This window comes from Amphiura filiformis, chromosome 17 (genome assembly GCF_039555335.1).
Source record: "Amphiura filiformis chromosome 17, Afil_fr2py, whole genome shotgun sequence".
Classification (NCBI taxonomy): domain Eukaryota; kingdom Metazoa; phylum Echinodermata; class Ophiuroidea; order Amphilepidida; family Amphiuridae; genus Amphiura; species Amphiura filiformis.
Genome location: NC_092644.1, coordinates 29,983,625 through 30,002,689, shown reverse-complemented (window position 1 = coordinate 30,002,689; position 19,065 = coordinate 29,983,625). Strand labels below are relative to the sequence as shown.

General features: G+C 36.1%; 2 protein-coding genes across 2 annotated transcripts in view; both read right to left on the bottom strand.

Moving 5' to 3' along the window:
* Positions 1-19,065, bottom strand: part of LOC140137600 (uncharacterized) — a 235,912-nt gene that overhangs the window by 133,145 nt on the left and 83,702 nt on the right. The window lies entirely within an intron of this gene.
* The window catches only part of LOC140138240 (uncharacterized), a 67,708-nt gene continuing 52,764 nt past the window's right edge, over positions 4,122-19,065 (bottom strand). The window contains exons 16-28 of the mRNA XM_072160154.1: positions 16,157-16,423; positions 15,217-15,327; positions 14,211-14,453; positions 13,482-13,583; positions 11,798-12,037; positions 11,118-11,234; positions 10,608-10,868; positions 9,812-9,925; positions 7,772-7,993; positions 6,135-6,257; positions 5,158-5,454; positions 4,496-4,740; positions 4,122-4,145 (exon numbers count right to left, since the gene is read on the bottom strand). Coding sequence (XP_072016255.1) covers positions 4,122-4,145; positions 4,496-4,740; positions 5,158-5,454; positions 6,135-6,257; positions 7,772-7,993; positions 9,812-9,925; positions 10,608-10,868; positions 11,118-11,234; positions 11,798-12,037; positions 13,482-13,583; positions 14,211-14,453; positions 15,217-15,327; positions 16,157-16,423 — 2,366 coding nt within the window. The remainder of the gene's footprint in view (positions 4,146-4,495; positions 4,741-5,157; positions 5,455-6,134; positions 6,258-7,771; positions 7,994-9,811; positions 9,926-10,607; positions 10,869-11,117; positions 11,235-11,797; positions 12,038-13,481; positions 13,584-14,210; positions 14,454-15,216; positions 15,328-16,156; positions 16,424-19,065) is intronic.

Sequence of the window (19,065 nt, the reverse complement as noted above, 5' to 3'; positions counted from 1 at the left end):
GCCCACGTGGTGCCCATACACACACTGGCTAGGTATTATGCAATAATGTGATATGATCTAACAGGTAAATAATGATGTGCAACAACTAATTATTTTTTGCTGTGAGTGAAATTCGCGGTATCACCTTCCTTCATTCAAAGGACAATAATTTCCCAACAAACACAATTTAAGGAATAGGATAGCAATGTTTGCACAGTAATTGTGCGGGACCTGAGAGCATATCAGATACATTAAATTGTAATCTGAATATATGAGGAATGTCCTTCTGATATCAAATAAATGTGATTAGATTTCAATTTTTTTTTTTAATTCACGATATAATATAAATTTAATGGCAAAGTCAGTATTAAAAATTGATATATTTGATATTTAATAGTCCTCGAAGAAAACTTTATAAGTTTAATATAATGTATATCTTCAATATGAAAAGGTCAACATTTTCACACGCTTCGCTGGACAGCTTTTCCTCTCAGCTGCATACAATTTATCATATTTAACATATCATTATATTTATAAAGTTTACTTTGAGGACTGTTAATGTCAAAATATCAATTTATAATAATTTGCCATACAATTTGTATTATATCGTGAATTTCAAAAAAAATATTACCATTTGATATCAGAAGGATATTCCTCAAAATAGGAATGCAATTTGATGTGCTGTCATGTCCCACAAAAATATTGTGCAAACGTTGCTATCCGATCCCTTAAATGTCGGGTTATATAAAGGGTATAAAAACGTTTTAATAACATCCAAAAAAACTTTTAAAACTTGATGCAAAACATTCTGAACAAAATGTTATTTATGTGTTGAAAAAAAATAGTTTGCAAAAATGTTCGGCCCAAAACGTTTTTATAAATGTTATTAAAACGTTTTGAATAAACGTTTTAAGAACATTTTTGTGTATGCTGGAAATGTCCGAAATGCAAATTAATCAACAGTCTGAGATCAAGTAGTATTTATAATTCAATCGGTATAATTTACTTATTGACCAAATACGACATTTTTTTCATTTAAAAACTCGTGAAATAACTGTTACACCTTAAAGGCCCGTTTAGTGATCTGAGAGAAAGTGAAATTGTGTGTAAAAATTGCTTAAAAGTGAAGAATAAATTGTCAGTTAGGTATTATTTAAATACAAAAATGACAAAAAAGAGGAAATCAACAATATTGACAAAGTTGAAGCCCCATTCAAGTACATTTCTTTAGTACACGGCTTTACCACTTGGAGGTTATGTTAATTGCTAGCACATCTATAACACTATTAAACAAAGGTGCCAAAATCTTAAATTTGATGAATTTTCTACGATCCACCGGATGAGCAAATCACTGAAAAGGCCTTTAAGTAAGTGAGTAAAATTAAGTAAATAATCTGTTTTTTTCCCCTGTATATTACGCACATTTTGCGCCTCCCGTGGATTTTGCAGTGATAAACTACCAAATTGTACCCAATTTAATTTCTGGCGCGCATAAATTCCAATAAAAGGGAAACTAAACCTTACGGTTTATTTCTAACCACCATGAAGATTAAAAAAAACAGTGTGCAAATAAGTATAAGCAAATAACAAATTAAGAGATTTTCTTTCTAATTTTAATCAAAATGCGAGAGGTTGTTACTTTGTGGAGCGCTTTTGGTTCTGCGTATTAAGTCAATTAATTCACACCAATCACGATGAGTTCCATGAGAATGTGATTTTTTACGCCAATGATTAGGCCTACTTCTAGATATCTGTACGACAGATAAATCCGTTGAAAACCAGTTACAGCACAGTAGTTTTGAATAAGAGCATGCGTAGAAGTTGGCGTTGTCGTAAGAAACCTCAACCTCCCAATTAAACGGGTTGTTCCTTGTCCAAGGAAATTTTAAGCTAGCAGCCTAGCACGACAAAAAACATACGTGACTTGAACTCGCATCAGCACACACTAATAAACCGCAGTCCGTGCACAACTTATGAACTGAGCTAATTATAACTTAACCGTTAAGTAAACAAGTAGTTTTAAGTAAGTGAGCATTATATCAATTGCGTATGTAAAACAATTTTCCCTGTTTGTGTAATTTTAAGTGAGCAGTTAAGTATAAAGTCAGTTTTATTTCTATGACGTACAACTGACAGTAATTTAATCTCTGTGGCATTGTATTACATATGAGTGTTTTATTTAAGTGTACTCCCGTCTGCCCTTAAAAAAGTTATATTTTCTATACATTTTTAATATTTATTTTTTATACGCGTGTACACTAACAGCAAACCACTGTGGTCATATCGAGGGCTCAGTGCAACAAAGCCTCATCCCCAGGGTGATATTGTGTATAAATGCAATCGTGCTTATGAATAACACCAAGAAAATTAATGGAGATGAGGATTTGTTGCAATGCGCCCTCGATAATTATTGGTCAACATACGTTGTAGGCCTATATTACATATTACACAAAATTTAAACTAATATATTCTTTAAAAAAATATAACTCAAATAATTTCAATTACATATATAAAACCATTTTTCTCCGTATGATTTAAGTAAGTATAAGTAAACAAAATACTTAAGTAATTAAGTAAATCAGAATTATTCCTACTATGTACAAATGTGTTACTACATGGATTTTGCAATAATGAACTACAAATTTACACTTTCAATTTCTATCCAAGTACAAATCCATAACGTATCTATACATTCTACTATTCTATTCTAAGGCTCCTTATTCCCACGTGTAATGGATAGAGATATCTTTATGCGTAGTCTTGCAGTGATCATTTGCTGAAAAAAACCCACAAAATAATATTTTTATTCGATGAATATAAACTATGTTCTTTAATGAAATTATGTTGTTTTATAAATGTATATGAATGTATATTAACAATAATGAAGCAACGAGTTAAGGCAACTCTTACAACATGACAGGTCTTTTTTCTTGACAAATTTTGTTATCCTAAAAAATTAAAGCAATATTTGTAACATATGCTGAGGCGAAAACTCTCAATGTGTTTCAAAATTCTGATTTCTACACGATTTGTAACATACGTTGATAAACCAGCATACCCTACAAAGGTTTTAGGTGGGGTATTGTGACAAAATCTGAGATTTTTAATCATGTTAATTAACCGACATGTTCCGTCATTTTACTCATACGATCGAAATATTTGGTCGAACGCGTAAGCGATGTTTAAGTACATTCATTCCATTAACCGCCCAGGGCGCTTAACAAAGTCATTTGGGTGGGCGCTAATTTTTTATATTGTTTACATAATTGCACAGGTAAAAAATGGCCCAAAATATGGATTTTATGTGTAGATGGTTCCATGTTTGATACATGTGTAGTTGGATCCTGTACATGATGGCGGATCATGTGTAGTAAATTTGCTGGGTGCACTCTCTAAATTCTAAAGAGTGAAAAAGTCAATCCTCCTCGGACTGACTCTTGGGGTCAATCGAAAAGATTGACATTTCAATCTACCAAGAGTGAAAGTCACATATTTTTCTCCATACGAGTAAAATTTTCACTCTGCAAAGAGTGAAATTTCAATCGTTTTAGAGTGAAATGTTCAATCTTTTCACAGATTGTTCCCTCAGCACAATCTCTCTCCATTGAAGTTTATTTATGTTTATTAAATTTAAACACACTTCAATGGAGAGCGATGGTGCTGAGGGAACACTCTGTGAAAAGATTGAAAATTTCACTCTACAACGATTGAAATTTCACTCTTTGCAGAGTGAAAATTTTACTCGTATGGAGGAAAATATGTGATTTTCACTCTTGGTAGATTGAAATGTCAATCTTTTCGATTGACCCGAAGAGTCACTCCGAGGAGGATCGACTTTTTCACTCTTTGGAATTTAGAGAGTGGCGCTTATAGGGACATGGGCGGTTAATGGAATGAATACGGTACATTCCATACCCCAGCCACAATCGACAGAGTAACACGCATTTGCGTCATGGCGACATAGACACTGGAATTAACTCATTTATTCGGCTCAAAAATAAAAAGGGACATATCCGAGAGTGAAAACTAATATTTTGTGGAAAGGAAATACAAATCTTTGTTGAAATGTTACACTATTGCTTTAAACATCGGGGATTCTGCAATTGAATCTACTAGTCTTACCATTTAAATGAATCACTCAATTAATATCGCAAGCCTCTACGATCCTGTATGGGAAAAACGTGGAAAGCACAATTATGTTAAATACTCCTCATAATCCGTCCCATGTTGTATAGAATTATGAAAAGAAAAACATATGTAATAGGGTACAACCATGCTTTACAATAAACGTCGAAACTCTATGGATAACAATCATTTGTATCATATCCATGCTCAACCAAAAACCTGTCTTATAGCTCATTCGATCTTTGAAAGCAAAACGTCCTGTGTAAAAGTGGGCCTAGTTTCAAAAGCAATGTTATGTTGAAATGACGTTAATCGACAACACACCCTATATGCCTTCACTTTTAATTTAATAACGAAATGTTACAAATTAATGCCATCGTATGAATCTTACCTGTGGAATTCCATATCTCGGGTCCTGCGGGTAATTATTACTGATGTAATAAGGTGGTGGTGGTGGTACATTGCCTTGTACCAAAGGCCTTCTAGGTACAGGTTGCTGTACAACCCTTGGAGCGGCCCTAGTGGTAGAGGTGCGTGCAACGTACAGGCAACCAACGAGCCCAAGAACGCCCAGGAGAAGCAGCAAGCCAATACCTCCGCCAATACCAACAATGACGGAATTCGACAGAGTAGAACCTATAAAGTATGAAAGGTTAATCATGGTATAATTGACAATAGCATTGTAATTATTATTTAAAAAAATATTTATTTCCTTAAAATTAATACATGCCAAAAAAAAAATCAGTTTTCATTGTCGATCGTTTGTTGTGACCATTGACACTTGTGAAGGTGTTCTAATCAGTGGCTTCAAAAATGTTCAACATGTTGGCTGACAAATCCAAATATTGTCGATGATCCCCCCCCTCGGAGTCAGACAATTTGGCAAAAATATGTCTAAAACGGCCGTTTTCACTGTTTTTTTTTTACTTCACATTCACAGTATTCGAGCTCCAGCACCCAAAATATTGGGAGCATGTGCCTCCGTTAGCCATTCAATTCCGAAACCTGCATGTATATAATATTGTGCTTAATGCTTTCAAATGTGTCCATTACCTTCATCATCTGTTGGCTCATCAACTATTCCACCATCATCATCATTAATGCAGATTGAAATCACGAATGGGTAAGCAAGAACATTGTTACCATCAGGCGAAGGATTGGATAGCACCAACTCAAAGGTTTCTTTTCTTTCTGGTATTTCATCGTCATTAATGGTAATTTCTACGTCAACTTTGTCTTGCCTTTGCAGGAAATTCACCGTTGAACGAACATCCAAAAAGTCAACCCCATTACCATCAGCTAGATCCGCATCATCAAGGGTGGAGAGAGCCACTTCCCGACTGGTTACCACTAGTCATTAAAAGAAATATGCGATACCTTATATTCAAACGGCCCCATGCCACAGGGGGGCAGGTGAAATTGCCCAAAGTGATAAAAAAATTGCCAAAATAGTATAAAGTTACTAAAAGTTTCACAAACTTGCTTAAAACTTCCTCGATATCGCGGTAAGTTTCACAAACTTGCTTTAAAGCTTCTCAAAATCGCGTAAAGTTATTCAAAGTTTCACAAAGTTGCTTAACGTTTTTTCAAAATTGCTGAAAAGACGCTCAAACGTTTTCAATATTGCTTCACCCTCCGCGTAAGCTGCGTTAAGTGAACACAGATGTGCACAAAATTACCAAAAATTTTCCAATGCAGCTCAACTAGGCCATGACAATCTTGCGCAGCTTTGGAGAACTTTACGTAACATTATAAAATGTTGCAACATTTCAGGCTTTTTTGGAGAATTTGCCAATTTTGGGCAACTTCCCCTGTGACATTTGGCCTTACAAACTACCATACTACTGTACCCCTAGAGCAATTATTCATTATTATAATCGAAAATTATATTAATAATAATTTGTAATTTGAGATTTCGTTATTTTGTAATACGTGATATCGATGTTCATCCAGTCAACGGCAGGAGTGCCATTTATAAGAATTGTCTACAGGTTAATTGCAATGCAAACCAATATTGTCATTATACGTACACACTGATCCTGCTCCACTTGGAAGTTTTCCATTATATCCAGCTATATTTATGGTCACTGTAAAAGTGCCAACCGATTCGTCTACTCGCATACATCCTTCAGCTCCGACAAATCGAATTTCATCTTAAAACAAACAAACATGCAAAAATGTAAAACTAAAGGCTACTTAACGTATCGTCGCCGTAAACGCGACGCAATTGCTTTGCGATGCGGTGCGTTGCCGCACTGCATCGTACTGCAAAATACATCATTGCGGTATTGTTATAAAGTTAAATACATTTTAACTTGGCAATGCGAGTTGCGTTGAGTAATCAATTTATCGGCAACGCACCGCACCGCAAAGCAATTCGGCGTATATAGTATGAACGGACCTGAACTAATTGCATATACATCAACCATGTTATAAGTTTCATGGCGGAATAACCACAGATCCTAGCCTAAAGACTAAAAGATTAAGGCCATAAGGCCCCAGCAAAGTGTAGTCCAAAACAACCCAACATGACCAATAAATTGTATAATCCTTCAAACACTTATTTAATAGTATGGATGGTTAATCTGTTTCCATTTTCTTTATAATAAACCTTATAGTAACTGAAGACGTGGCTAGATAACCATTTGATTCATTATTGATATTATAAGTTATTGTGTTTATTATTACTGACTAATTGTCGTAGAGGCTTTGTGTGTGGGGGTGGGGGGATTGTGGAAGTGTGTGTGTGGGGGTGCAATTGGTGCAACTGTAACAAATGCTTTCCCTCACCCAATTAACATGGCACTTTTTTGGAACGAACTCTGAAACGTATAATAATTATGAATACTAGCACATAATCAGGAAATTTTGAACCTCAGTTTTTTCATGCCGAGTGTTTTATTTTTAATATGTAATATTAAAAGGTATGTCTACATATGCATGATATGTGCCTAAACATGCTCCGCCATTCCCTCGATTTTACCACTACCTTAATTCCCTTCACGCGTGTGTCGACTGCAGACGACATGTTTCAAAACATTTTTAAAAATTCAAACATTTCAGAATAATAAATTGTCATGACCTTATTTGGAATCAGCATGAAAAATGCATTGGAATGAATATAAACAAGCCTAGTATTGGTTCAGTAGTTCTTAGGATAGCTCTTGATATTTTGAGAAAATATTTCAAAATTTGAACTTTTTCCGTTGAAGCGCATGGCTAGCACGCAGAGCATTAAAGCTCGCCGGGTACATATCCCGGTCCCCGCACTCCGTGCATCCGCGGGTATTCATGCTTGTCGGTGAACTTTAAAAACACCCCCTTTTGCATCTCATTTCGCGAAGTTTTTAGGGGAAAAACGCCCCTTTTTTTAGCGATTTCGCGAATTATTTGCCCTTCGACAATACCCCTATTTTCGCTAAAACGCGAACGATATTTCTAATATACCCTTTTCTGGCAGAAACGCGTAGGCTGCTCGATGAAAATACCCTTTTTTCAATTTCGCGAACGTGTAGTTTGAAAAACACCCTTTTTTGTGTGTTTCGCGAATCGCGTTTTATTCATCTGAAAACACCCCTTATTTCGCGAAATTTTCGACGAGCATGAATACCCGCGGATGCACGGAGTGCGGGGACCGGGTATTGCAGTATATCTCATCGAAACTCACTGTCATTGTCCTCGATAATTGTTTCCTTCGCCTGTCCAAGATCGTTGCCATTTTCATCAGTCAAATATAACTCGAAATTTTCGGATGGCTCCAAGATTGTGTCATCATATATGACCACATCAACCATTCGTGATGTGACTCCTTGTCCAAAGACAAGGGGGACTCTATCCAGAGCACGGTAGTCACCTGGTGTTTCGGCCCTTCCATTTCGAGTTGAGACGTCTAAGATTAAAGTAGAATAAGTCAACATATTGAACAGTATTAGTAACCTTGAACGGAATACGGTATCATGCTTCCCCATCATGTTGAGGCTTGACAATACATTGAATTTATTTGTAGAACATTTGTGGACAAAACTATTTATTAAAAAGTTATTTATTAAAACATGTACATGTATGTTCTATCGAGAAAAAAATGGTGTCTGTACCCGGGGGGGGGGGGGGTACTTAACACAATTGACCATATGGGTATGCTCCCCCGGAAAGACCCCACTTTTTGGATTTCGCACCTCCGAAAGACCCCATATATTTGACCAAAATAGAGCTCCGAAAGACGCTTGATTTTTATGATTTCAGCTCTAAGACCCCAAAATTGCTCATTCATCATATTTTTTGGGTTTTTCCAGGCGATTTTCAACCAAAAAGTCAAGAAAGACCCTTGATTTTGACTGTTCGCAGCTCCAAAAGTCCCCATTTTACTTGTTCGCAGCCCGGTTCGCAGCTCCAACAGACCCCCTTTTACCGGTACGCCGTCAGCTCCCAGAAACCCACCACCTCAAAATTCCAGGGGAGCCCCAGCAAACACAAAACGTTTTCGACATCATTCGCAAAAGGTTATAAAAGGTTGTCAGAAAACGTTTAAATGTCGGGTTATATAAAGGGTGCATTAATGGTATAAAACGTTTTCATAACATTAAATAACTTTTTGTTGGTAATTTACTGCACAGCAAACACAAATGTTTTACAGAAAACATTTAAATGTCGGGTTATATAAAGGGTATAAAAACGTTTTAATAACATTCCAAAAACATTCTAAACAGAATGTTATTTTGGGAGTTGAAAAATATTTTGCAAAAAATGTTTGCCCAAAATATTTTACAATAACGTTTTTAAAATGTTTTCACGACCTTTATATAACCCGACATTTAATGTTTTCTGTAAAACGTTTGTAAAAAACATTTTAAGAACATTTCTGTGTTTGCTGGGTGCAAATATTTAAACATGATGTTATTTAAGTGTTGACAAAATATTTGGCCAAAAATGTTTGCAAAAATAGTTTACAATGACATTTCAAAAACATTTTTAAAATATTGTAGTAGTGTGTTTTCATACAAAACGTTTTAAAATGATTTCATGACCTTTATATAACCCGACATTTTAATGTTATTAAAACGTTTTTACCTAAACCAAAACCCAAAATGTAACTTATTTAAAACGTTTTAAAAACGTTTTTGTGTTTGCTGGGGCATACCCACCAAATATGTTTGATGCCCCCCCCCCCCCCGGGCCTGTACCGTAACTTAACCTCCAGATAAACTACGCTTTCTAGTGTTATAGAGCTGAAAATGTCATTTAAGAATAATGTTGTTACTCTAGATATAGAGCAAAGCGTGAACATGGTAGAAGAGTTTGGTGCATGACGAGCTGGGCACTTTAATAAGGTTATTTTAAACTGTTGTGATTTGGTAGTTCACAATATCTTGCGGATTGTAGTGTGTTTACGCAAATATTGCATTGATGATTTCATAGCGAGTGTGTAGAAGAATTCTACACACTTTTGTAGGTCATGTGGTTCTTGAGTTATGTTATAAAGAGGGCTGAAACAACAACACCCTTGAAAAACGTACATAACTCATTAACAACAATAAATCAAGCAAGTGAACATCAAAGTGTTATTTTTCAATAATATATTGATTTAGATAATGCAAATCGACTTTTTTGGCTGCTTCAACCAAGAATACCGCGTCTACCCTTAATAACCGCCACTGAAAGAGGCACCAACTGGAACTGTTTAATGACTGGAATTGAATGTAAACCTTACAAGCAGTTTCTACTTCATCTGTAGATCCTGTTCGATATACAGTACATGTTATCGTTCGGTCCCCTTCAGATACGGTACCGACAGCATCTCCCAACATACCCAACCGGAAAGTACCTGTTAAGACAATAAAGACATAAAATAAAACTCTCATTTGAATTGCATAGGTTTGATAATGGTATCATGATAGCTAGAGCAGTCGTGATATGACATGAGTCATATATAACATTTAGTTTTTAAGATAACTACTTTATTGAGGACTCATAAGGGCACATCTAGTATACATCATAGCTTATTTGGTTTTTTCTAACTTTGACTCACCAGTGCTCAGAAGCTGAGGTACACATATAATATTTGCGCTAACGATACGCATGCTGAATCGTCATACGTTCATGGAGGAGGTAACTTTTTTTAAAGAAATCCCTATTTTGATAAAAACGTTGACATTATGCCCCATGGAGCATACATAACCGGACCCTTATCCATACATTTGGATATGTCAACCATGCCAAAACTACGCATGCTACGTGGACGGAATGTAATGATGCCCGAATTTACACTAACAAAATCTGCACCAGCGGAAAACTGCGTGTTCTCACAGATTTGAGTGCATTAGTACGTAAATCCCCCCCCCCCTTTTCGTTTTATTTGCTATGATCTCCCTTATATTGATCGAAGCGAGAAAGAATAACGATTTGTTTATCGATCACTTGAAGCAGGTTGGCATTGCAGTGTGGACTTCTACTAGCATATCTTCAAGTGTTCCAACTAGTTTTGCATATGGATTAATGAAGCTTACCATCGTCGTCTCTGATATAGACAATGGTTTCCCTAGCGTCAGAGTTGATCGTCGCATCAGTCGGTTGTCTGATTCTCTGAATTGTCACTTTGAAACTCTTGAGTTCATCTTCTTCCAAGGTGTCATCAAATATAGGAACTCTAACGGTTTGCTCTACCTGGTCTCGGAGAAATGTGACGGTGATTGGAGAATGGTCGAAGTCGCTGTTGATTAGTGCAGCTGTCGATACGCCCTGCACATCCAGCGGAATCAGCTGAAGCGCTGTTGGAATAAGGAAACGTTTTGTGGATTACGATATTAGCACTGACTCATACCATCACAGATCCTGATCTTTCCAGGATCTAGCTGCGATACCATCTAATTCACAACCTGGCTACCGTCACCATTACCTCCGCCACCATTATGTTCTTCATCTTCCTCTTCCTCCCTCGGGCTTCCACCTCGTTGTCGACACCATCATCAGTTTATTAACGTACCCACTACCATGCTTTTTATACTTGTGTCACTTACTGACAGTTTCCGATGTCGCAAGTAATTCTTGGGGGCCACTCCTCACCAATGTGATTTCAGCAAATCCATTACTTTCTACGACGGTTACTGTAGCATCTTGCATACCAATGTTCACCTCTGGAACCATTTACAAAGAAATAATATTAATCAGGACAAACTGATTAATGAATGAACTCAAAAGAAACAATGTAACAGTATTAATCATATAAACATGATAAATGGTCATTTCTTTATTATGACTAAACTTTGAAGATCTTAAAAATAGATATTAAACTTGAGTATAGTCTTCGAAGTATTCACTGAATTCATTGCACCCTCGTAAAAGAGTGTCTGGAAATGGGTTTGTTATAGGATGAGAATTAAAGGCAGGAGAAAGGTTGTACAGTATTAGGCAACAGAAACAAATTAGTTCGATCTTTCTATCGACCATCGATGCTTGGTCGATCCTTGTTATTTATGATATCAATTAATTGACTATTGTTAATTGTGATAACATATGAATCTTTGTCTGTATTGATCTTGACCAATACAAATTTCCCAGTACTTCTGATTAATTACTGGTTAGTTCATTAATAACAAGTATCTAAGCAGCATCGATGGTCGATCCAAAGATCGAACAAATTTGGTTCTGGTGCCTTAGTATTAATCTTAACAATGTACATGATGGACATGATACGTACCGTCATTATCCAAAATAGTTATATCCAAGCCACTAACTCTAGTTGCACACTCGGATCCAGAAAGTTTCACCTGAAATTTTTCAGTCTCCTCCACTAAAGAGTCATCAAGGACGAGGATGTCAACAGTTTTCGATGATTCCCCTGGTCCGAAGACTAGAAGTTGTGTGAATGATTCAAAGTCATCACCGGCTGTGGCTCTATTGATGGTATTGATGTTGCTCACGACTCCTGTAGTAAGCACTTTGGCAGAGGAACAAAATACAAGGTTATTGAACTCAAATGTACAGTAAGCCAAAAGATTAAGGTACCAGTTGTGTTCACTCCTGTATATCCTATATAAATAGAAATGTGTCGAAATTAAAACAAGCAGCCAATACCTGTACTCTTTAGCTCCGATTTAAGACCTCATTTATTGAAATTGGTTGAAAATTAAAGAAACGGAGGTCTAAAACCTAATAAAGAAATGGAATCAAAAGTTGCACTTTTGTGTTCTAATCAATGAAATATTAACGTGTTAATCAATGGAAGCACGGCTCTGGTTCTCTTGTTCGTAAACGCATTGTGTGCAAAATCAATGTGCACGCAATGTAGCAAACTGCAACTTTTACATTGGCATCTTCCTTGGGTTTTTGGATCGTTATATTTCTTGAACAATTTCAACAAATGAGGTCTTAAATTCGAGCTAAAAGATGTAGCTATTGGCTGCTGGTTCCAATTATGACATGTCTGTCTTTGTTTAGGATATGCAAGGGGTGAACATTACTGGTACCTTAATTTTTTGGCTTGCTGTATTGCAATGTCACGCACATAGTTTTAAGGCGAATCTTTTTTGACCGCAACTAGCGTTGTACGAAATGTCATATTTCCTTTTCAATCACAATTTCACTGCGAGATTAGGGAATAAAGAGGGCACACTATGCATAAAAGTTAGCTCAATCGACAAGGCGTTCGACTATGGTGTGAGAGGTTGCGGGTTCGAACCATGATGGTGCCTAGTACGCTCTCGTGTAAAAATCGAGTTAGCTTGAAACTCCCCTGGACAAGGAACTTACTGCTAATTTGTCTCGTTGTAACCCGTACGAAACTCGGGTAGCTGATCCTGGTTGCGATGGTTATTTGTGGAATGTCTAGGGTGTGCGCTCTTGAAGCAGCAAAGTCCCTGAATTGTTGTTTAATGGTTTATGGAATTATGTGGGGCCGTAGTGGTCAGCGACAACCTGTAAAGTGTGCTGAGGCTTGTTGATCAACTTCTAGGCGTTGCGCCTGTGCGTGCGCACTATAAATCACTGCGCTTTTCTTTTCTTTTTTTATAAAGCGAACAGTAACTTAGAACTGTAATTTTGAGGATTGGTTTTAAAAACATGACGAAAGTTTTGGTTGTTTTTTCAATCCTTCCACTATGCCAAGTTATTACAATTAAACCCGTGTAATAAGAAAGAACATAATCTCAGCTACAACGTGATGTATATTTGTCACTGTATGTCATGTATGTAGGTCTTTCACTAGATTGTTCACTAAGTGAGCCAAAACACCTCTGGTCGTGAACAACTGAATCTAACTCACCTTAAAAAGCGAAAAAGACAATAAAATTAATGTTTAGTCCTGTAAATTCATTCTGAGCAAATTTGAAATGCAAATTGATACAATTCACTGGCATAATCAGTAATACATTCATTATACTTACTGACTTCAGAACTTGTACTCAGATAACCATCTTTAGTGACCGTTACGCTTACTGATGAACCTTCTGTTACTTGGGTAGGTGTCCCGCTTATTGAGAATGAACCTGTATCAAATGACAGATGCAAACACTTTGTCAATAATATGGAGATGGGCGCAGACATCTCCTGGTATTGTGCAAGCGCCCTCTTGCGATTGGGTAGCCACTGGGTCGAAGGTCAAAAACTTGGAGGAAGAAATGAAGGAGATTTGGATGGCCGCGTGAGGATTGGATTTGATAAATAAATAAAGAATAAAGAACTATAAAATGTTTATGAGAGCCTCTACCTTTGAGTGAGTTTCCCCAGCGAGCCTTGAATGGACTCTTCGACAATAATACAAGACATAACATTGAAATAGCCGTTGAATCTCACTCTGTCAATGATCTGTCAAAATTTTAAAGCACTGATTTTGTCTGGTTTATAATATATATATTAAAACTGAGAACGCGTTTCACAGGATGAATCTGGTATGCTTTAGATGATCAGCATGTACTGTAGACATTTCCAGTTCCATTAAACACATTAATTTTAGTCTTATAATTAAGTCATCAGATTTTCAACACTTACTACTGCGCATGCATAGATTACAAACCCTATTTCTATATTAATCTTCACATTATATGTTTTCGTCCGTTTTTGAAAGGAATGGAAAGGAAGAAAAGTAGAAACAATTTTGTCGCTGCAATACTTACAGTCATCATCAATAATAGTTACTATACACAGATCATTCACACTGTCCACCGACGTCACCTGATTACGTTCCCTTATTTTCACTGTGAACGTTTCATCCACCTCCTGAATGTTATCATTATTGATGGTAATATTGACTGTTAACGTTGCTATATTTGACGGGAAAGTAACCTCCTTGTTGACACTGACGTAATCACCATCACTTGTTGCACTGTTCACGGATGTTGTCGGATTGGTGAACAGCACTAGATACAGATTATATGAAAATGTTAATGTGATAGTAGAAATCTTATAGGAATCTTAGGAATGTAGCCGAATGACAACCTCAAATTATCCCACTTTACTCCATAGAAGTTCAGTTTTTGCATCATTAGAAACCTGTTATTTTTCTCATAAATTAAGTAAACTTGTAAGCCCGAGCACAGACCCTTCTGTAGCGCGAGATGTGTTTTTGTCATATATGGTAAAAGTGTTATAGCCTCATCCCCATGGTGGCATACCACCGGTTCACTAATCTATGGGCAATGACATATGCGTTTTTGAGTATAATTATCCCTAACACTTAACTGTATATTTAACTAATACACCTTGCAATACCACAATTCACCACAGACTCAATTTAGACACACCAATTAAAACCACAAAATACCACAAAAATAACACTGTGGTATTTTGTGGTTTTTTTTCAGGTTCACTAGAAAACATTCAAAATTTTAAAGAGCTAATGCCTAAAAAAACCACAAAATACCACAGTGTTTTCTAACCCACACTGTCAAATACCACATACAGGCTGACATAATACCACAGTTTGGTGTTGAGGTATTCTGTGGTATTCTGTGCATTTGCTGTGCAAGGGTTACACCAGGATACAAACCGCTCTTTTTTGTCCTTTTAATAGGTTTGGTGTTTTTTTCATTTGTTTTTTGTTTATGCTCAGCTCAAAAAGCTTATACGTAATATTCTAGATAATTAAGTCATTCACAAAACAAATGTTTGCCAAATACTAACCTACAGAGGTTTTTTCGTTGAGATCTCCAGTTCTTTCCAATGTAACAATCAGTCTGTTAGTATCCTCCACTACTGTATTATCGATACCGCAAGTGGCGAGTTTAACTAATGCTGTATTGAGGTGAAAAGTAAAACAATAATTAATTGATTTTGTAGTTTCATGTACCTGGTAGTCGTAATAATGCTATGATGAAAGATGATAATATTGACCGTATTGGAAAAGAACAAAGAAGAAGGAAAACAGAAACAATGCAGAAAGGCGAAGAAGAAACAAAGAGCCATGGACAATACTATATGATGAAGAATCATGATCATATTCTATTTTTTATGTCCAACTATTTTATTCATTACGAAAATGGAATATATCTGCATAATTAATGTTGCGACAGGGGTGCACCCTGTACATGCCCATGCCGAGACAAGACAGAGAACGAGAAAGGGAGGAAGAGAGGGGGAGATAAAGAAAACCGGGTTTTTACACGTATTTCAATGGGGCGATTATTTAGTGGTGTGCGATACAAAGTATATAAAAGTATACATATTTAGAATGGCAAAGACTTGATAAGTTCATCTGTGAGGTCAAATTTGGGCCAAAATGCTCATTTTGGCCCCAAATCCCAAAAAAACTGTTTTTTGGCCCACTTCTTTTTCGTGCATCCTACCAAAAAAATTCTTGGCCCAAAATTTTTTTTTTATTAATTTTTTTAAACTAGATAAAAATATCTAGGAGCCGTTTTTTAATCATAAAAAAGCCCGATTTTCGCCCAAATTTCAAATATTTTTAACTTGCCATGGAGTTATTGCATTTAGCTCGAGAGCCTATCGGCTCTCGAGCTAAATGCAATAACTCCACGGCGCGTGCGATTATCTTAAATGCATTATCCTAATGCATTGCACTCAGTGCATTATCCTTATCATAATTCCACTACAAAACACTTACCGTCGTCATCCGTGATAGCAACTCTTGTGCTTACAGGAGCCACGATCACACCATCAGTGGTATTCGCCAATTTAACATCAAAATACTCAACAGTCTCCACCTCGTTATCGTCAATGATAGGAATGGTGATAGTAGCGGACGTTGACTGAGTCCCACTTGCTGGTAGTGTAACAGTTCTAGAATCACTGGCGGTAAAGTCATCAGTTGATGTCGACCCAGTTGATGTAGCTGGTGAAGCTGTGACACCTGATGAATTTATTTCTATGGCTGTATGTAATTATTATGAAAATATTTAGCATAATTAAAAAGATTTATAACCTGTTAAAAATATATGTAACCCATTCTTGCACCCTGCCGTTATTGTGTTCGCATGTTTTTGCACGTTTGTGACACCTTTGGCTTCCATGCTCATTTCTTGTCCGCTTTAGTTATCATGTTTGCCTGGCTCTATAATGATCCATGTGATCCAGGGGCCAACAACTGAAGAATGCTCTGATTTTAACGAAACTAGTCACAGATTGTATGCAAAATAAAATAATAAATAGTTTGTATTATCTAGACTTTATTAATGTAGTAATAGTGGCATAGCGCAATAAAGGTCCAAATCCATTCAACCCTATTGACCACAACTGTGGTGTTACCCCACTAACGAAACGTTCCGGAGTGCAAACTCTTCCTTATTTGACGTGTGACGAACAATTTGAGATCAGTTGAAATGGGAGTAGTTTTATTTTGTGGATCCCGTGGAACCTTAAATGTATTGTATCTACCTCCAAGTACACGGAAAACCTAACCTCGATATTATTTTGTTACGGGCGTGGCACCATCAGGCATTCCGCTCTTTTGTTGTACATCTTTCATATACCGTAAAACCTCGTCTACAAGCATAGAGAGTAATTTTGATGAAGGCAATATTAAAATGAAGCAGCCATAAATATCCCATGCAATAGATTTGTCTTACATTAGTACTTGTTTGTTTATGCTTGTATCGGTATTTTATTTGCTAAAACTCCATAATGTTCTAATTTTGTCGATGGATGGCGCATTGATTAATTTAGCTTTCACCAAAAGCACTCTATATGCTTGTAGACGAGGTTTTACTTATAAGATCGAGTTGTGTAATAAGATATTACATTTATTTTTGTACTTGATTTTATCTTTATATAACTTTCAAAAGAAATAAAGACGTAGTATTACTGGCAAATTGAAAACAATAAGTACGTCAATATGGAAAACACGCAAAACACAATACCCTAACTTTACGGATGGCAAGTTTAACTTAAGGGGTACTACACCACTGTGGTAAATTTGTGACTATTTTTGCATTTTTCTCAAAAAATAATAACACACTGGTAACAAAAGTTACGTATATTATTGGGGCAAGCATCTTTTGTTACCACTGTGTTATTAGTTTTCGAGAAAAATGCAAAAATAGACACAAATTTACCACAGTGGTGTAGTACCTCTTCTTTTCTTCATAATCACGTTTCGTCTAGTGTAGGCTAAATTTGTGTTTTGTACTTTAGTAGTTATGGGTACCCATTCTTTCTAATCATGAAGAAGCTACCGTAAAATGGGGTAACTTCGGTCAGCGGGGTAACTTTGGTCGGTCAAATATATTTTTTTAAATGGTCATATTTTCGTACAGCAATATTGTTTTTAGTCATATGTGGTGTCAATTTGTTAAGAAATATGTTTGGAAGAAATAAAAGTCGCTCATGTGTAATTTCCTTGAAATTTACGAAAAAGCGGGATTTTGACCAAAATGAGCATTTTTTAAATTTTTTAGAAAAAATAAAATCGATATTTGTGAGCAAGGATGTGTGTTTGATTAATTTTGCAAGGTGTCAAATGTCACAAAAAATAACAACTTGCCCATATTCAGCGAAGATCAATTTTTTTTTTTTTTTTTCCTTCATGGAATGTAATACTGTAACCAAAGTTGCCCCAAAGGCGGGGTAACTTTGGTCAGGTCATTTTTAACCCCTAGGGCACCCTTACAAAATTATTAAAAAATCTTTTTCAACTTCAAGGTGTAGAAGGGAACCCTAATATCACAAAAAGAGTTAATTAGAAATATAATTGGTTTTGTTTGGAAGCAGTGGTTTAAAAACTCTGAAAAGTGCCCAAAGTTACCCCATTTTATGGTAATCTTTTGACAATTCTAAATCGCGGTCTTTCATTGAAAATATAACACTATGTTGGTGTGCGTCATTTATATAGTTTGGTTTCCGCTTTGATATAATGCCACAAAGCCTTTTGGTGTCAATCAAAAAAAATTATGTATTTAGTAGTTTGTGTTGTCAATTACATAAGAATGTTAGAAATACTCATGAATATGAGACTGCATAGGTTAAATGTCGGGACCTAGCTAGGTCACAATTTGAGAAGAGATGAGGTCCAACCAACGACCATTTACGGAAGTAAAAAGTCACTTCTATGAGTGTACCATAGTCTGCCTATTAGGAAGATGATTAATATCCTGCATATTTAATGCCTCATCAGTTAATTGGTATAACTGATTTGCAATAGAATAGTTCTTATACGATGTTTTAATATTTTATCTTACATGTATTGATAAATTGTGGAGCAAATATTTATTAAATATCTTTCAGGGTCTATGGTAAGACCGATGTGTCTACTAAGCATGCCGGGAAATAAATTGACCTATGTCAATTCAGATCGTACAGATGAGGTCCAACGGTGTGAATCGTGACCTTTTTTCAATAGAATGAGTTTCTTACTATATAAAAAGTGGCATACAGTCGATACGCAACAATGGAAAACACACAATTATACGCTAAATTTAATTTAATTATTGATTAATTAGCAAATTGTGGCTGCTGAGAAAACACATGTGCCAATTTTCACAATAATCACCTTACGCCACTATGGAATGAAGCCGGCGA